We start from the raw sequence: 15,467 nt of genomic DNA, 5'->3' as shown, positions 1-15,467 counted from the left end.
AATTTTTTGTTTTAAAATTTGAAGTTGAACCCTAGTGTGAAAAAATAACTACTTAAAATACTTTGTGAAATCCAAGAAGTTTAAAAAGCCCACATGATGTTGAACTTTTAATTCAAACGCCCTAATTGACAAGGTATTGTAAATATACATGTTTTTTTTAAAATATATTTGAAATTATATTGAAAATTAAAAGTCTTCCAAGTCGAAAATATATTATAAACGTAAATAGAAAAATAGTTTTTTTCATTATATTATATACAACAGTTTCAAATATTTTTCATCGAGGTATTTTGCATAACTCGAAAATAAATAAATAAAACATATATATTTCAATGTAAATACACACACTTGGATTTTGTCTCGTTAATTTTTCATAATAACTTCAAAATTTTAAAAATACTGAGAATTTTTTAGCTTAGTGATTTGATTTCCTCTACATAGTTTTTAGTAAAAAAAATGTTCATGTCAAACGATTGTTCATCCACAAAGAAGAAATAAAGAAATGAAATGAAATGAAATATTTACCGAGTTTTTAATACTGTGGGATATAATAGAAAATTATAAGTTGAATTTACCAAAATGAAATTTAGCGATTCCATAAGAATTTGGAGGAAGTGGAGAATCCAGCTGCACCCAAAGCCTTATCCTCTCTTTCCATTGTAAGTCCAAAGGAGCAAAAGATATGGTGTCAATGGCTGCTCTGCAGAGTTCCTTTACAAGTTTAAATCTTTCGTCCAACTCTTTCTTGGGCCTACGCTTTTCTCCCTCTTTCTACCCGACACTGGTCTGTCCTTTACTCTTTATTCCTATGTTTTCATAGATTATGAACCCTTTTTACCCTCAATCTGTCTGTTTTCTGTATTGTTGAATTTGTGTCTTAAATTTAATTCGAAGTTGTCGCGAAGTATTGGTAAATGGGTCTTCTGAATTTGTATTTTTTCGTTCAATGTGCAAGAAAGGATAATCTCGTCCCAGAAATTTTATCGTTGAGCTTATGAACATTGCCCTTAATCTAATTGAGATGAATTCCTGCTTGATTTTGATCCTACATTCATTTTCTGCTGCGTGGATGAACAACCGTAATTATGACTCAGAAGAAAATTCTTGAGAATTGAAAGGATTGATTGCTAGAGTGCTCGCACAGGAGAACCTATCTTCGTTAGTTGTTGTGTTCCATAGGCTTTGGAGGATTCACTTGGAGGCATGGAATTGTTTAATCTGATACTTAGACATTTTACTTAACTGAATTTCAAATTGCTCACTTACCTAGTCTTTCTGAACTTTTAGAATAGTTTCTGGGAAAATGAGGTCAAGTGTTTGATTTCTTGCCGTTTGGATTGGAAGCACTACCGAAACCTTTTTCTTGCGTTTGTGTTCTTTTAACGGGCGGATGTTACAGTGTTTATAAAAAGTGGCATCTCAACTTGCCTGAAGCAATGCGATATGTAAAAAGGACAAAAAAAAAATAACGAGTTGAATATTTCCAATGTGTTGTTTCTAAAGTTGTATAATATATGGGTCCTTGATAAATTATAATTTTGTGGGATTACTTACTGGGTTTGTACTAGATAGAACAGTGCAGATTAGTATAGTCCAATAGATCTTCTGAATAATTTGTTCCTATTGTATCTTGATATTTGCTGATTTAAATCCTTGTCTGATCTTGATTTTCAGCTTTTAAGTTCTTTTTTATTATTAATGTTTCTTTTTGTTGTTAGTTTGAAATGTTCGACTCAATTTGCAGGTTAAATCTACAGAACAGCCAGGTCTGATAGTATCAAAGGTTTGTGCTATGGATTTCATTTGTTATACTCAAAACTTTGAGCCTCATGGATTGGCTGAGTGTAGAAAGAAACAGGAAAAGAACATCAAAACAGAAATATGCTTCCCATACTTGCCTTACAATTTCATTGTCTTGTTAAACGTTGAAGGAAATTAATGAAGCGTAAACGTTTTCTTTTGAGTCATTCTGAGTGCATTGCTAATGATGTCTTTTACAGTCATAGAGCATGATCATAATTTGATAATTGAAAATATTGATTAAATCAGTTTTGGACATTGGAAGTTAGCTGAGATAAGTATATTTTTAGAGTTGTTTACGCTGATAATGATCACGGAGCAGATAAGGAAGACAATGTAGATTTCCATTTCAAGATTCATTACTCTGAAATTCCAAATCAATGTGGTGAACAATACATACCACCTTGGTTGATACTTCTCTTAAGAATTTTCGGTGGATAATATTTGAAATCTCATTTCAGGTCAAGAGATGGGAGCGGAAAGAGTGCAAGCCAAACAGCTTCCCGGTGCTTCACAAGATGCACGTGAAACTCGGAGATACGGTAAAAGTCATATCTGGAAAAGATAAAGGTAAAATTGGCGAGGTTGCTTCTATTATTAAGCATAACAGCACTATAGTAGTGAAAGAAATTAACCTGAAGACTAAGCACATAAAAAGCAAAGGAGAGGAAGAACCAGGGAAGATAATAAAGGTCATTTCCTTGTCTCACGTTTGCTGTTTACTTATTAACCTATCTGTGCATGAGAATCTGTTTTGCCCATGTATTCCCATCTTGTGTTTAGTAGTGTTTTGAGTTTGACTGATGATTTGGGTTTGTCAGATTGAAGCGCCTATTCACAGTTCAAATGTGATGCTTTACTCCAAAGAGAAGGGCGTGATAAGCAGGGTGGGTCATAAGTTGCTTGATGATGGAAAGCGTGTTCGTTACCTCATAAAGACTGGAGAAATCATCGATAGCGCAGAGAATTGGAAAAGAGCCGTCAGAGAAAGAGAGAAGGTGACGGAAGAAGCTGCTGTTTCTGCTTCTGCGTAGGCTTCTTAGTCTTGTAGTGTCTGAAACCAATTGATTTATTTAGTTATAAGCTTCAATGTTATTCGTTTGTCCTCGAGCATGCAAATGCAGAATTTTATTAAAAACTCAATTCATATAATTTGCAAACCATTTAAGTGCAACTGTTAAAAATCAGTATCTTTGGCAAATCATCACAAGTTTTCAAGCGAGTTAGATTCAGGAATCTTAAGCAATCTGTTAGATGTCTCGCGTTCTCTTGAACTAGATTTTGAGGCAGTTAAAATAAACTCAAGGTTATGATTTTAACTATTCAGGTTTCATACGTATGTATACAAGAATCATGCAACAGTAAAACGTAGAATTATTGGCCTCAAACACGTGGTTTTTCTGAATTTGGTGAACTTTGATGTCTCAAATTGGTGATTCCATAGAGTAAACAATGCAGACCAGACAACAAACAATTATATTTCATTGTCGTTTCTTTAGTTAATAAATGCTTTTAGGTTTTCCGTGTAATCACTCTCATCAATTTGAAGATTCCCACCTACTATTCAAACCCTTTAGTTTGTTTATATACACACGTATAGATATGATGATATAAAACAGTAAAAACAAGGAAGAGTTTTCCTCCCAAAAAAAAAAAACAAGAAAGATTTTGGTGCCATGGAAGATGAAAATGGATTGAAAACATACTGTGTGACCGGAGCGACAGGTTACATCGGATCTTGGCTCGTCAAATCTCTCCTCCAGAGAGGTTGCAAGGTTCACGCCACTCTCAGAAATCTAGGTCACCACTTCAATTTCTGTCATTTGATCTTAGTGGCTAGTACTTTTTTCGTAGAATGATGGCCAAAGATATGCGGATGCTCGAGAAAGGCCTATTTTTTACTATTGAGAAAAAAAAAATTTAATCCAAGTGTTTCTCAATTGCTAGAGAATGCGTCCCATTTTATCAAGTCGTGGGAAGGTGGGGATCGGTTGAGTCTCTTCAAGGCCGATTTACTAGAAGATGGAAGTTTTGATGATGCAGTAAGAGGTTGTGACGGTGTGTATCATGTTGCAGCGTCGATGGAATTCGGGGTTCCAGCTACAGAAAATCTTGGTAATACGTAACTGAAAGATGATCCTCTATTTACATTACAATCACTCGATTTTGTCGTTGCTCTACATACCATGATGAAAGCTTGACATTTTAGCTTAGTTAATGGAATTACATTTAGCATAAACAGGCATGGCTTCCTATGATGTTGCTATTCTGTAATGAACACTATGTTTCACTAATGAAATTATCTTGGAATCTGGGTATTAAAGTGATTTTTTCCTCTTGAAGACGGCTACGTTAAGAACGAAATCTTAGATCCATCTATCAAAGGGACGCTAAACATTCTCACTTCTTGCTCGAAAACGGGCACTGTGAAGAGAATCGTTTTTACATCATCTGTGAGCACTTTGACTGCAAAAGACAGCTCCGGGGGATGGAAATCGATAGTTGATGAATCGTGCCAGACACCTGTCAAACGTGTCCTGGAAACGAAAGCGAATGGATGGGTATAATGTTACATATTCGAATGTCCCCGTGTTCAACTGCGGTAGAGTTTTGCACTAATTTTCGAGTGAAAATTTTTGCAGGTTTATGTTCTGTCAAAGCTTTTAACAGAAGAGACGGTGTTCCAGTTTGCAAAGGAGAATGGCATCGATCTGGTATCTGTCATAACAACTACTGTGGGTGGTTCGTTTCTCACACCAACCATTCCAACAAGCATTCGAGTTATCTTGTCCCCAGTTACGGGTAAGTTTTATGATTTTTAAGAATGATGAATACCGAAAATCGTCACAAAATCTAGGAACAAGTACATGTCCTTTAAGCAGTCTTATGAAGTTTCTTATCGTTATGATTCAACTGGTTTAGGTGATCCCAAGCTGCTCCCCTTATTAGAAGCAGTGAACTTGAGAATGGGATCGATCGCGTTAGTTCACATCGTCGACATATGCAATGCCCATATATTTCTCATGGAGCACCCCAAAGCCGAGGGTAGATACTTATGCTGTACAAATAGTTGTGCAATGTCTGAACTTATCGAGCATCTAAGTCACGAATACTCTTGTGCGGACACGCAGAGGTGCATAGCTTTTTTTTATAAAGGATGTTAAAAATTCTCATAAATCTTGAGCTTCCACATATTTATCTTAAAAAATTTTGTGTCAGGTTTGACAAGCAGCAGCATGATTCAGTACCTGCTGAGATATCTTCCAAGAAGTTGAGAGACTTAGGATTTAGTTGCAACTATAGCATTCAAGAAATTATCCAACATACTGTTAGAACTTGTAAAGAGACTGGATTTTTACCAATTATGTGATCCATGCAAATCTATGATTTATTAAATGTTTTCTGTACCATATAGCGTGACTTTTGCATAGATATAATGACACAAATCAAGTATTTATTGTAGAAAACTTTTGTTTACGTTTCCATTAGTCATCCCCCAGCCCGGAATTATCCAATGGTGCGGCGTAACAACAAATATTTGGTTCAATAAGCGTTTTAAGCCGTACAAATTTGCGGTATGATAATCTATACAGTACGAGATCTCCCAATCTTATCTCCATCATTTCACGTTCAAGCAAGTGGAGGACACCCTATCTTCAAACGAAAATTAAATAGCGTAAAACAAAAAACAGATTCGTTTACAGAAAAAAAACTTCAAATTGGAATGCTGAGACAAAGTGTCACGTTATTTTCTTGATTCTTTATCTATTTTACACCCACATGCCCTCTTCCGGCTGCATTTAATGCAAAAACTCTCGTTCATGGATTATGTTTTCTCTCAAAATTTCATCAATCCCTCCCCTGATATACCAGAATAAATTAGCGTTCCTCGTTATTTTCGAGGGATCGAAGATTCCCATTTGCGATATTCACGTGGAACATAGCCAAAAATCATTACTGAGCTCCAATGGTTTTGCTTTTGTCTGTTACTTCAACTATGCAAAGTTGTCAAGAAAATGATGGATGAGGATTCCATATTTCCATTCCCATCTGTACTACAGTATGCTTCTTGATTTACGCAAAGCTAAAAAATTCATTGGCGCTCTTTTTGTTCCATTAATTTTTTATTTAACTTCGCGCAGAGGGTGGGAATTTTGAAGTCACTATTATTCGTTTGATTCGTGTTTAAGCATGCAAAGGGTCCAGAATTTAGTTACAAAGACGAAATTTCGATTACAAGAACACATATAGAATGACTGTCCAGTGAGCTTAATCAAACAAACTAAAGAAGAATACCTATTATATCATCTTCAACAAAGAAAATTGCACAGATTGAGTCAAGATTTTTCATCTTGTAATCTTCAATTTTTGCAAATAACCACAAAACAAGGAAGAAGAGCTCTAGCATTGAGCAAGTAAAGCTCCTCAATATTCGAATAAAGACCAACTTTACCCGCCAAAGAATCGAACCCTGTTTGTCCAGCCATTTCTTGGATGTTCTCCAATGGCCGATGCACCCTCCCCGCAATCACCCTGCACACTATCAGGGCTTTCCGAATGGAAGAATCATTCTCGTGAAGTTCTATTGATTCGAAAGCACTCCCACTGGTACTCGTCGTGAAAACTCCGATTCCACCTCTGAGTTCACTGTTCGTGGAAAATCCCTGCTGTATAATTCGACAGACGGAGCATCTGTCGGAGATGCAGAGGCTCGATGATCCATTCACGCCCAGAGAACATGTTAGAGTTGTTCCATAGAACCTCAAGAGTTCGTTGCCATCTGCTAAACAACGTGGATGTTTCTTAGGAAGCTTGCTGGCTTTAAACTTCACAGTCTCCCTGTATTCCTCAAATCTGGACAGGGTTTTCTGCATGTTATGAACTTTCAGTACCCTTTCGATCCTAACACAATGATTCTCGGATTTTAGCCAGCTTGTTCTGCAGATTATTTCTACGATTTTCCTGGATGAATCACCCTCCAGAAGTTCGGTCACTGAGTAAAAATGGTTAAAATATCAAACTGAATAATTTGGTTGAAGAGTGTTGCCAAGAAATTGCACTAAGGAATATAAAAATCACGGAAATGTAAGACACCAAGATAAATTTTCGAAAATATATATTTACCGGCATGCTTGGAGAGGTGATGTGTTTCAAGAAACTCCCACTTCACAAACTGTTCTCCACACTTGTGGCAAGTAACACAAGAACCAAATCCACTATAATTATTATTATTACCATCAAAAGATGCCCTTTTGTAAGAGGAAAAGTGGGCAGAAGCGCCATGCCTAAAACCTTCCTTTTCTGTCAAAAGATTGGCAGCAGCAGCAGCAGTCTTTCTTGGTGAAGTTGCTGAATTCCTGAACGCAGGATTAAAGTAGTGCATTGTGGGTTGACTTCCAGGGCCTGGTGTCCCCGGCCTCAGAGTGCCAACAAATGTTCCGCCGCCGCCGCCGCCGCCAAAAGTTTCATGACATCCACCATAACCAGTTATCTTAAGCTCACATCTGGAGTTACTCAGAATGACTTCATGGGTAATTGGGGTGAGAAACTCACTGCTCCCAATGGATCTTGGGCTACAACTGGGGAACTTCTCCATGTGCCTCTTGCTTCCATGAATCACATCTTTCAGATTCGCAATAGACCTGGAACAACCAGACCTGCCGGCTTTCCTAGTAAAAATCGAACTCAACTGCTTCCTCGTCTTCGGAACATACACATCCGACTGCTGTGATTTGCAATGAAAAGATTTCTTTAAAGAAAACCAAACAGTCTGCGTATCATTCTTCTTCTCCCACATTTCTTTATCACTCTCAGCAAACAAGCAGAGCTTCAAAAATTCTTCAATATCCTTTTTCAAAAAGAGAAACTTTTTTGCTTTTTCACGCTTTTCAAAATCGAAATCCGATTGAATGATGAAAAAAGAGGCGACGAATAACCATTCTTGGCTAACAATTACGATTTCAACATTGCCCCGTCCGCTCCAGAAAGCGGCAACTCGTATATACAATACAATCACCCAAATACTATTTTTCAAGAAACACCATCCTCAAACTTGGTAGCTAGCATTCACTTGCATGCATAGCAAATCCAAATTTAGCCCAGTTACTAGTATTATTATTATTATATATATAAAGAATGGGATTAGAAGAACATCGAGAATCTTGAGTGGAGAAGAAGATGACAATGGAGATGAAACATGAGGGACATCAGACACAGAGAAGAAAATAGATAGATTGATTAAAGTTGCTCCAGTGACACCAAGTATATGACATTAAAGTAAAGAAATAATTCAAAACGTGGCAATGTATCTGAAAATGGAAATTGACTGACACGACACTTCTTTCAAAATTAACTCTATATTCACGGGCATCAATTCATCTGATTAAATGAAGTTCTATTTATAAACAGTAAATATACCTCGCCGTTTAAAATTAAATGAAAACCGACAGATCATGTCCTAAACTCTAGAAAGCACAATGGATTTATTTCTTTGTTCATCTCATCAAAATCTTCAAGCTAAATCAGCAAATATAATTCATGGAGTCACCAAGAAAACATATTTTTTTTTAATCCACTAGCAAGGTGCACGTGGAAATCTAAAACGAGTAATCTTGTTTACGAAAGTCTTATATAATATAACTTCATAAATGGTGTGTTAAGGTATTTTAGCTTTTGAATTCTAGCTCAATGTATGATATTAATTGTCATCAAATGTGTCGGGCATGAATATTCTGAATGTAACATAGAGTAACCTTCGATCAGTTGTACATAAAAAAAATGTTATTTAAATATTTGAGGTCTTAAATGTGTGTTTTGATAATTTCACATAATTTACTATATAGAAAGGAAAAAAAAAAAGGAAAACCAAAGACACAGCAGAATTTAAAAATGAGTGCATTAATTTCAAGATGAGTTACAAAATCCAGGGACACGTTATTATCAGCTTTGAACACCAATTTCTATGCCACTTTGCTTTCAGTACTGGCAGAAATGATTAAATAGAAGCACTAATGAAAAATCAGTGGTCTTAAGAACAATTATTATAGTACCTTGGAATTCGGACTATAATTATGGTGAGGCTTGTAAGAATCCAACTTTATTAAACGCGTATTCATAATCTATTTCATATTTTTGCACATTTCTATTATTTAAAATGATATATCAATATTAAGGAAATCCTAATCCTAACAAAAACACTTGCTGTAAAATACCAATTTTTATATGGATCGTTCGGCCTTCTGCTTTTGTTGATTTCATTATGAATGACTAGTGGGCTTAGTCCAGCCCATGTACTTGCACCACGGCCCGAACTTGGGTAAGACTACCATTAGATCAATCTAACGCTTCATTTCTACGATAATCCTCAAATGGGACTAGGGGATGACAACTTTCTCTACAAGTTCGGAGTCTCATGGAGAAAACTCGAAATGGAGATGAGGATTTCCGATTTATTCGATTTTAGGCTCGGGTTCGTGGATTTTTTTTAAATCCCCGATAGTAGTTCGGGGCGGGTATGGGATTACTATCCCCATCCCTGAATGCGCTCCAAAAATAATATCAATAATAAAATAATAGTATTATTAGTATCAATAATATAATAATATTATTGTTTTTTTAAATAATAATAATATTATTATTAATATTGATATTAATATTATCATTAATAATAATAGATAATAATAAGTTTTTGTTTGAGAAAATATCTGAATCCGTCATCGTCTTGTCATATTAATATTTTTTAAACGAGCATGGAAAGTTGATCCCCGAAGTTTCGGGTTTGAGGATTCCCTGAACCCGGAAAAGCGGGAATCGAGACGGGTATGTTGGTGGGGATGGGGATGGCATACCCGCCCCCGCCTCGCCCCATTACCATCCCTAAATGAGACTGATGGTTAGAGGTGTGCAAAATTTCGGTTAAACCAAATTAATCGACCGAATCGAATTAATTCGAAATTCGGCGGGTTAATTCAGAAGTTCGGTTTTAAATTTTAAACAATCGGTTAAATCAATTTTAATTTGAAAAAGTCGGTTAAACCGAATTAGTATATATATAAATTAAAATTTTATATGGACATTAAAAATATATTAGAAGTAATATCATTCATCCAATGATTTTATCTTCAATATTTCTATTTGTTGTCAATATTTTTTGTTGGGCAAAAACTTGTGTGAGACGGTTTCACGGGTCGTATTTGTGAGACAGATCTCTTATTTGGGTCATTCATTTAAAAAATATTACTTTTTATGCTAAAAGTATTACTTTTTATTGTGAATATGGGTAGGGTTGACTCGTCTCACAGATTAAGATCCGTTAGACGGTTTCACATGAGACCCACTGTGGGGACCCAGACGCTAATTCATTCCTTAATCGTCTTCAGGAATAATTCAATCAATTATAATAAACAGGGTCTAAATTTTTTTTTTAAATACAAAGCGGAAACGTAATGTAATTTAATTCAAATTATATATTAAACATAAACATACAAATCTTGTATTATTTACTAGAATTCAACTAGGTTCAACTATATCTCAGTGCTGAATCCTAAGTTGCTTCGAAGCCCGGATCTCCATGCTATCTAGTCCAGCCTCTTTCTCTTCTTGACCCTGATCCTATCTCACCTGTTGCCATGCACACATACAGACAAGACAACAGCCTGATAACTCCGGTGAGAATTACATTCTCAGTATAAATCATGTATACATGCAATCATAAAAACAATATAAAAGCATATAACAGATATGTCTAACATGTATTCAAATCAGAATATAAATCCATATCAAGAATAAATCCTATTCTAAACATGTACCATCATCAGGAACATAAATCAATATGTACCATATTCAGGAACATAATCAACATGAATCAATATAACTGTCAATTAGACTCATGACGTCACATTTAAGACTAGCCTCAATCCTAGTCTAGGGATCCCGGTTTTCAGAAGTCAGCATTCCCATATCGACCAACGGTAATAGAAAAGACTCCAGTTCTATCCACGTCGATAGGGTATCGATCACCAGTAATAGAAGAAATACCAATTCTATCCACATCGATATGGTATCGATCACCAGTAATAGAAGAAGCTCGTATTCTATCCACATCGGTATAGTATCGATCACCAGTAATAGAAAGAACTCTGATTCTATCCACATCGATACGGTACCGATCACCAGTAATAGAAGAAGTTATGATTCTATCCACATCGATACGGTACCGATCACCAGTAATAGAAAAAGCTCCAATTCTATCCACATCGATATAATATCGATCATCAGTAATAGAAGAAGTTATAATTATATCCACATCGATAGCCAAACATCCGGTGACAGACTTTGGCACAATCGTCAATACACTATCTTGTGACATCGTGCAATGTGCCCGTGGCGATCCCACCACTATCAGGCACTTCTGTCACAAGATTACTCGTCTAATACATGCTGTCTATAAATCAAGAGAACAAGTACATCAATCAAATCAATATCATAAGGTAAAGTATGTGATTTAGGGAAACTCGAGCCAAACCTCACTCGAGTTGTGCAATCTCAACTCAACATTAATTTATACCTTTATCTTCTCGGTCCGACGAAGACGAAGTATTGAAGTCAACTCTGTCCATACCCAATATGATAATGACAATCGAATAGATACAATATCAGTACATGACTCAGTTCAAAACATGTTCTGATCAATACTCAAATCAAAACATAATCTGATCAATGCCAATCGACTTACGATACCACAATACCATCTAAATCAATACCGAATCTGATCAATATCAATCAACTGATGTTTCGACGGCATAATAATACAATCTCGATAACCCGGTCAATTTCAACATCACAGATATAATATCAGAACTCATAATCAATATCAGTGCAACTCATAATTTCAATAACAATACAAATCTGATATCGATTCTCAATCAAATCGACTCCAAAATTCATAACAATTACATAATCAGTCTATTCTTTAATCTGACTTCAGTTATACAATGTCTACTGTAGCAGAAACATCATATATGATTCCTATTCAATTCTGACAACATCATATTTTCAAACGACATCAAAACGTAACAAAACTTACGCCCAGTTGTAGCTGTCGTCGCTAGGAACTCGGTGCTGTACTTAGATTCAAAATCAGAAGGACGGATCACTCGTAAATCTCAAATCTCACCTCGAAGGAAAACTTTACTCTTTCTCCCTTGAATCCTCGGTAAGAATTGTAGGATATGTATATATATATATATATATATATATATATATATACACGTCGCACATACAAACCAAGTGGCAATCTTACGTTTTGCATGCCACGCGCATATGCTCGCCCAAAATCCGCGCATATGCGCCGGAAGCATTGTCCGGCTCCTGGACTACTCGCGCATATGCGCGAACTAACATCGTGCATATGCGCGAGACCTACTGTCTCCGCATATATCCCGCACATCGCCTCGCGCATATGCGCGACTCATCTCCGCGCATATGCGCGAGACTCTCTGGAGTTACTCGCATAGGCTTCGCAACTACTGGCGCATATGCGCGCCTCAATCCGGCGCATATGCGCCAAAGCTTCTGTTCCAAAACGTTGGCTACAGGACTACTCGCGCATATGCGCGAGACACCATTTCTGGACGCGTGTGTCTCGGCATCCCTCGCGCATATGTGCGCCTCACCTCGGCGCATATGCGCGAGGTTCTCTGGACAAAGCATACTACAGCTCGCGCATATGCGCGCAATCACTCCGCGCATATGCACGGGATCTTCTGCCCAACTCGCGCATTACGTCGCTCATGTGCGCGAGTGGCACCTCTCCTCGCACCTAATTCGTGTCTTTTCTCGTCTCTCCCGGTCTGATCTGTTCCGTCTTTAATCACCTTAATTAATCAAGAAATCATCCCAGATTAATCTCAGATTACGGTAAATATACCCAAATCTGTTCAGATTACGGTAATCAAATTCTCGGGCCTTACATTTCTCTCCCTCTAAGATATGATTTCGTCCTCGAAATTACAAGCAATCAATTCATATAAGGAAGAAATGTATACTCAAGGTTACTTCAGAAAATTCATTCTATCAAACCATTCTGATAAAATTAATTACAAATATTGGCTATACAACATCCGTATATACCAATCAACAGCTCATACCCAATCAATATCATCAGCTGTTATCAAATTCAATCTCAGATATCACCGTAATATCATTCTCATTCAGAGGAAATCCGCAGTACTCACTGTACAATGTCTCGTCTGTAGCTATCTCAATACTCATTTGATAGCTATCATTATACAATAATTTATAAAGTGACAAGACATCAGGTCACTAGTGCTAAAATCCAGCACTACAGTTCCTGGATATCCTCCAGTATCTAGATAGTTCGCTCCGACTATCCGTCAATCTATAATCCATAGATAAAAATCATGCTATACATCCTGCCTAAAGTTTAAAATCAACCAAAAATCACGTTATGATATAATTAACTCTGGCATTCAATACCATCTGCCCCTTTTCTGACATACATCTCAGTCGTCTGATCATATCTATACGTCATCTTGTACAATATAACATCCGCAGATTTGAACAATCGTTCAATAGTAATCACATCATATCACCGTCATAGCAAGATTTTCGATAGTTTCATCACAAAATTCATAGAAATGTACCCCCATTTCTTTTCAAGAATTGATAATCTGTATAACCAATTTCCTGGTTTCTATCTTCCTGTCTTCATCTGTCAGCGATTTAGACATTTCAATATAAATTCTGACAAAACTGATTTCATTTGTTTACATCAAAACTGTCCGTTCGTATTATCACACATTTCTTGTTACCAGAATAATACTGAATCTACTACTGTGTGCCTCTGACAATACCTGTCATTTCAAATTCGAAATATCTGGCACAACAAATCAGCTAATTATATAAAATAAAGCATTACCTACCTGGTATTCTGATTGACACACTGTTCTGACTATCGAAATCAAGTTCTGAACAATCTGATCACTGTCTCAACTGTGCTACAATGAATCAGTATACTATCTTCAGATATCACAGACTCTGAATGCAATCTGTTGCAATCTGGATTCATAGCCGAACAATTCTGTGTACAACAATCTCGGTTCCCAGAATATTCAATACAGATTTCAACTGTTCGATTCAATCAATCATACGCTGCGAATATATCAAAATATCATAGATAAAACGAGCATAAGATCATCAGAACACTTCGGAACACAAGATTTATCAACCCATACACAGAACTGAAGTATTTCCCAGAGGAAACACATAATCAGTTGTAACTCTAATTCTCAGGCAGTAAATCTTCTAACTGACATTTCAATTCAATCAATATCATTCTGTACAGAAGTCTAAAATGAAATCCATACCTGATATCACATCAAGGCTGGAGCCACTCTCTCTGATATAAGACAAACCCTGAATTTCATCTGGAACGACTATAGCAACTATCCTGCTACTGACAAATCATTCCCAGATAGGTTCAACTTCAGTAATCAACTGAATACATAAGGAATTACTCCATTCTTTTCGATAATCATCGAATCATTCATAATACGGATATCAAGGAATTCAAAATCGAGAATCCTTACCGTATATCATTCGTTCATCGGCCATTTCAGGTCCGAATCTTACCATCTCCTGGCAAGAATCTATAATAGTTCTGTACTTGTTAACATATTAATATCAATAATGTAATCAGAATCAGATAACACAAGTACAATACAATCTAATTCAATCTCATTCTCTTTTTACTGCAGTACACAATATATCACAGAATTCACTAATATCAATTCCTTTCCCCAAAAGGTACAAAGATCAATACTACAGTAATACAGACCCAGCAGGTACAACATATATCAATACAACTCAGTCAAAGATAATCGTAGGGAATGCATTAGTATATATCAATACATATGCAACATAATCATAAAAGATTATTACCTGCCACTATATCATCACGTGTGTCCTGGGTCTGTTCCTCGATCACTACCACCAGATGATTCTGCTCCCTGAAATCTTCGGGAACCTTTCTGTGGACAGACTCTAGCAAAGTGTCCTTGCTGTTTACAGGTATTACACCGACCAGTCACTCCCTGGCACTGCTCCATGGGATGTCTCCCTCCACAGGTTCTACAATAAACTCCGGTATAACTCGGGCTAGAACCACTGGAGCTAGATGAACCGCTCCCTAACTTCTTGAACTGTTTCTTTCGAGCTTTCAGCAAATCTTGCTTTCCACTCGTGCTGCCGCGATCAAATCGGAGAGGGGATTGCTGTGTCTGGGGTTGCATCGCACACACCCTTCCTAATTGTCTAATCAGACTCGCCTCCGCTCTCTTCGCTCTACTCAAGGCATCAGCAAAATGGTAAGGTCGCTGCATATTCATCAATGCAACTATCTCCGAGTTCAATCCTCTGATGAACTGATCCGCTACAACTTCATTATTCCCAGCTACATGAGGAGCAAAATGCAGTAGAGTAGAAAATTTAGCAACATACTCTTCAATATTCAGTTGACCTTGCCTCAAATTCTCAAATTCTGCTTTCTTGTCCTCTCGGTACGAAACTGGGAAAAATCTTCGATAAAATTCAGTTCTGAATATTTCCACGAAATCACTGTACCTCTCTGTTCTAACATTCTTTTACTT

The 15,467-nt window shown here is 36.7% G+C and overlaps 3 protein-coding genes across 3 annotated transcripts; 2 read left to right on the top strand and 1 right to left on the bottom strand.

Annotated features, from left to right (window-relative positions):
• Positions 1 to 548: 548 nt before the first annotated feature.
• Positions 549 to 2,987, top strand: LOC142518155 (large ribosomal subunit protein uL24c). Its single transcript, XM_075620863.1, has 4 exons — positions 549 to 784; positions 1,745 to 1,783; positions 2,262 to 2,492; positions 2,622 to 2,987. The coding sequence occupies exons 1-4, from the start codon at positions 683 to 685 to the stop codon at positions 2,832 to 2,834; spliced, it is 585 nt and encodes a 194-aa protein (XP_075476978.1). The 5' UTR covers positions 549 to 682; the 3' UTR covers positions 2,835 to 2,987.
• A 397-nt stretch (positions 2,988 to 3,384) lies between these two features.
• LOC142518154 (putative anthocyanidin reductase) lies at positions 3,385 to 5,218 on the top strand. The gene is made up of 6 exons (XM_075620862.1): positions 3,385 to 3,600; positions 3,748 to 3,915; positions 4,144 to 4,361; positions 4,443 to 4,602; positions 4,723 to 4,933; positions 5,020 to 5,218. The coding sequence occupies exons 1-6, from the start codon at positions 3,477 to 3,479 to the stop codon at positions 5,168 to 5,170; spliced, it is 1,032 nt and encodes a 343-aa protein (XP_075476977.1). The 5' UTR covers positions 3,385 to 3,476; the 3' UTR covers positions 5,171 to 5,218.
• A 780-nt stretch (positions 5,219 to 5,998) lies between these two features.
• On the bottom strand, positions 5,999 to 8,124 carry LOC142519372 (uncharacterized). Its single transcript, XM_075622367.1, has 2 exons — positions 6,925 to 8,124; positions 5,999 to 6,793 (listed from the first exon to the last, which is right to left on the bottom strand). Exons 1-2 carry the CDS (start codon positions 7,595 to 7,597, stop codon positions 6,162 to 6,164), a joined length of 1,305 nt encoding a protein of 434 aa, XP_075478482.1. The 5' UTR covers positions 7,598 to 8,124; the 3' UTR covers positions 5,999 to 6,161.
• Positions 8,125 to 15,467: the final 7,343 nt, after the last annotated feature.

The sequence above is a fragment of the Primulina tabacum genome, chromosome 11, assembly GCF_025594145.1.
Source record: "Primulina tabacum isolate GXHZ01 chromosome 11, ASM2559414v2, whole genome shotgun sequence".
Classification (NCBI taxonomy): Eukaryota; Viridiplantae; Streptophyta; class Magnoliopsida; order Lamiales; family Gesneriaceae; genus Primulina; species Primulina tabacum.
The sequence above is the reverse complement of the archived record's forward strand: the minus strand, read 5'-3'. Positions and strand labels throughout refer to the sequence as shown.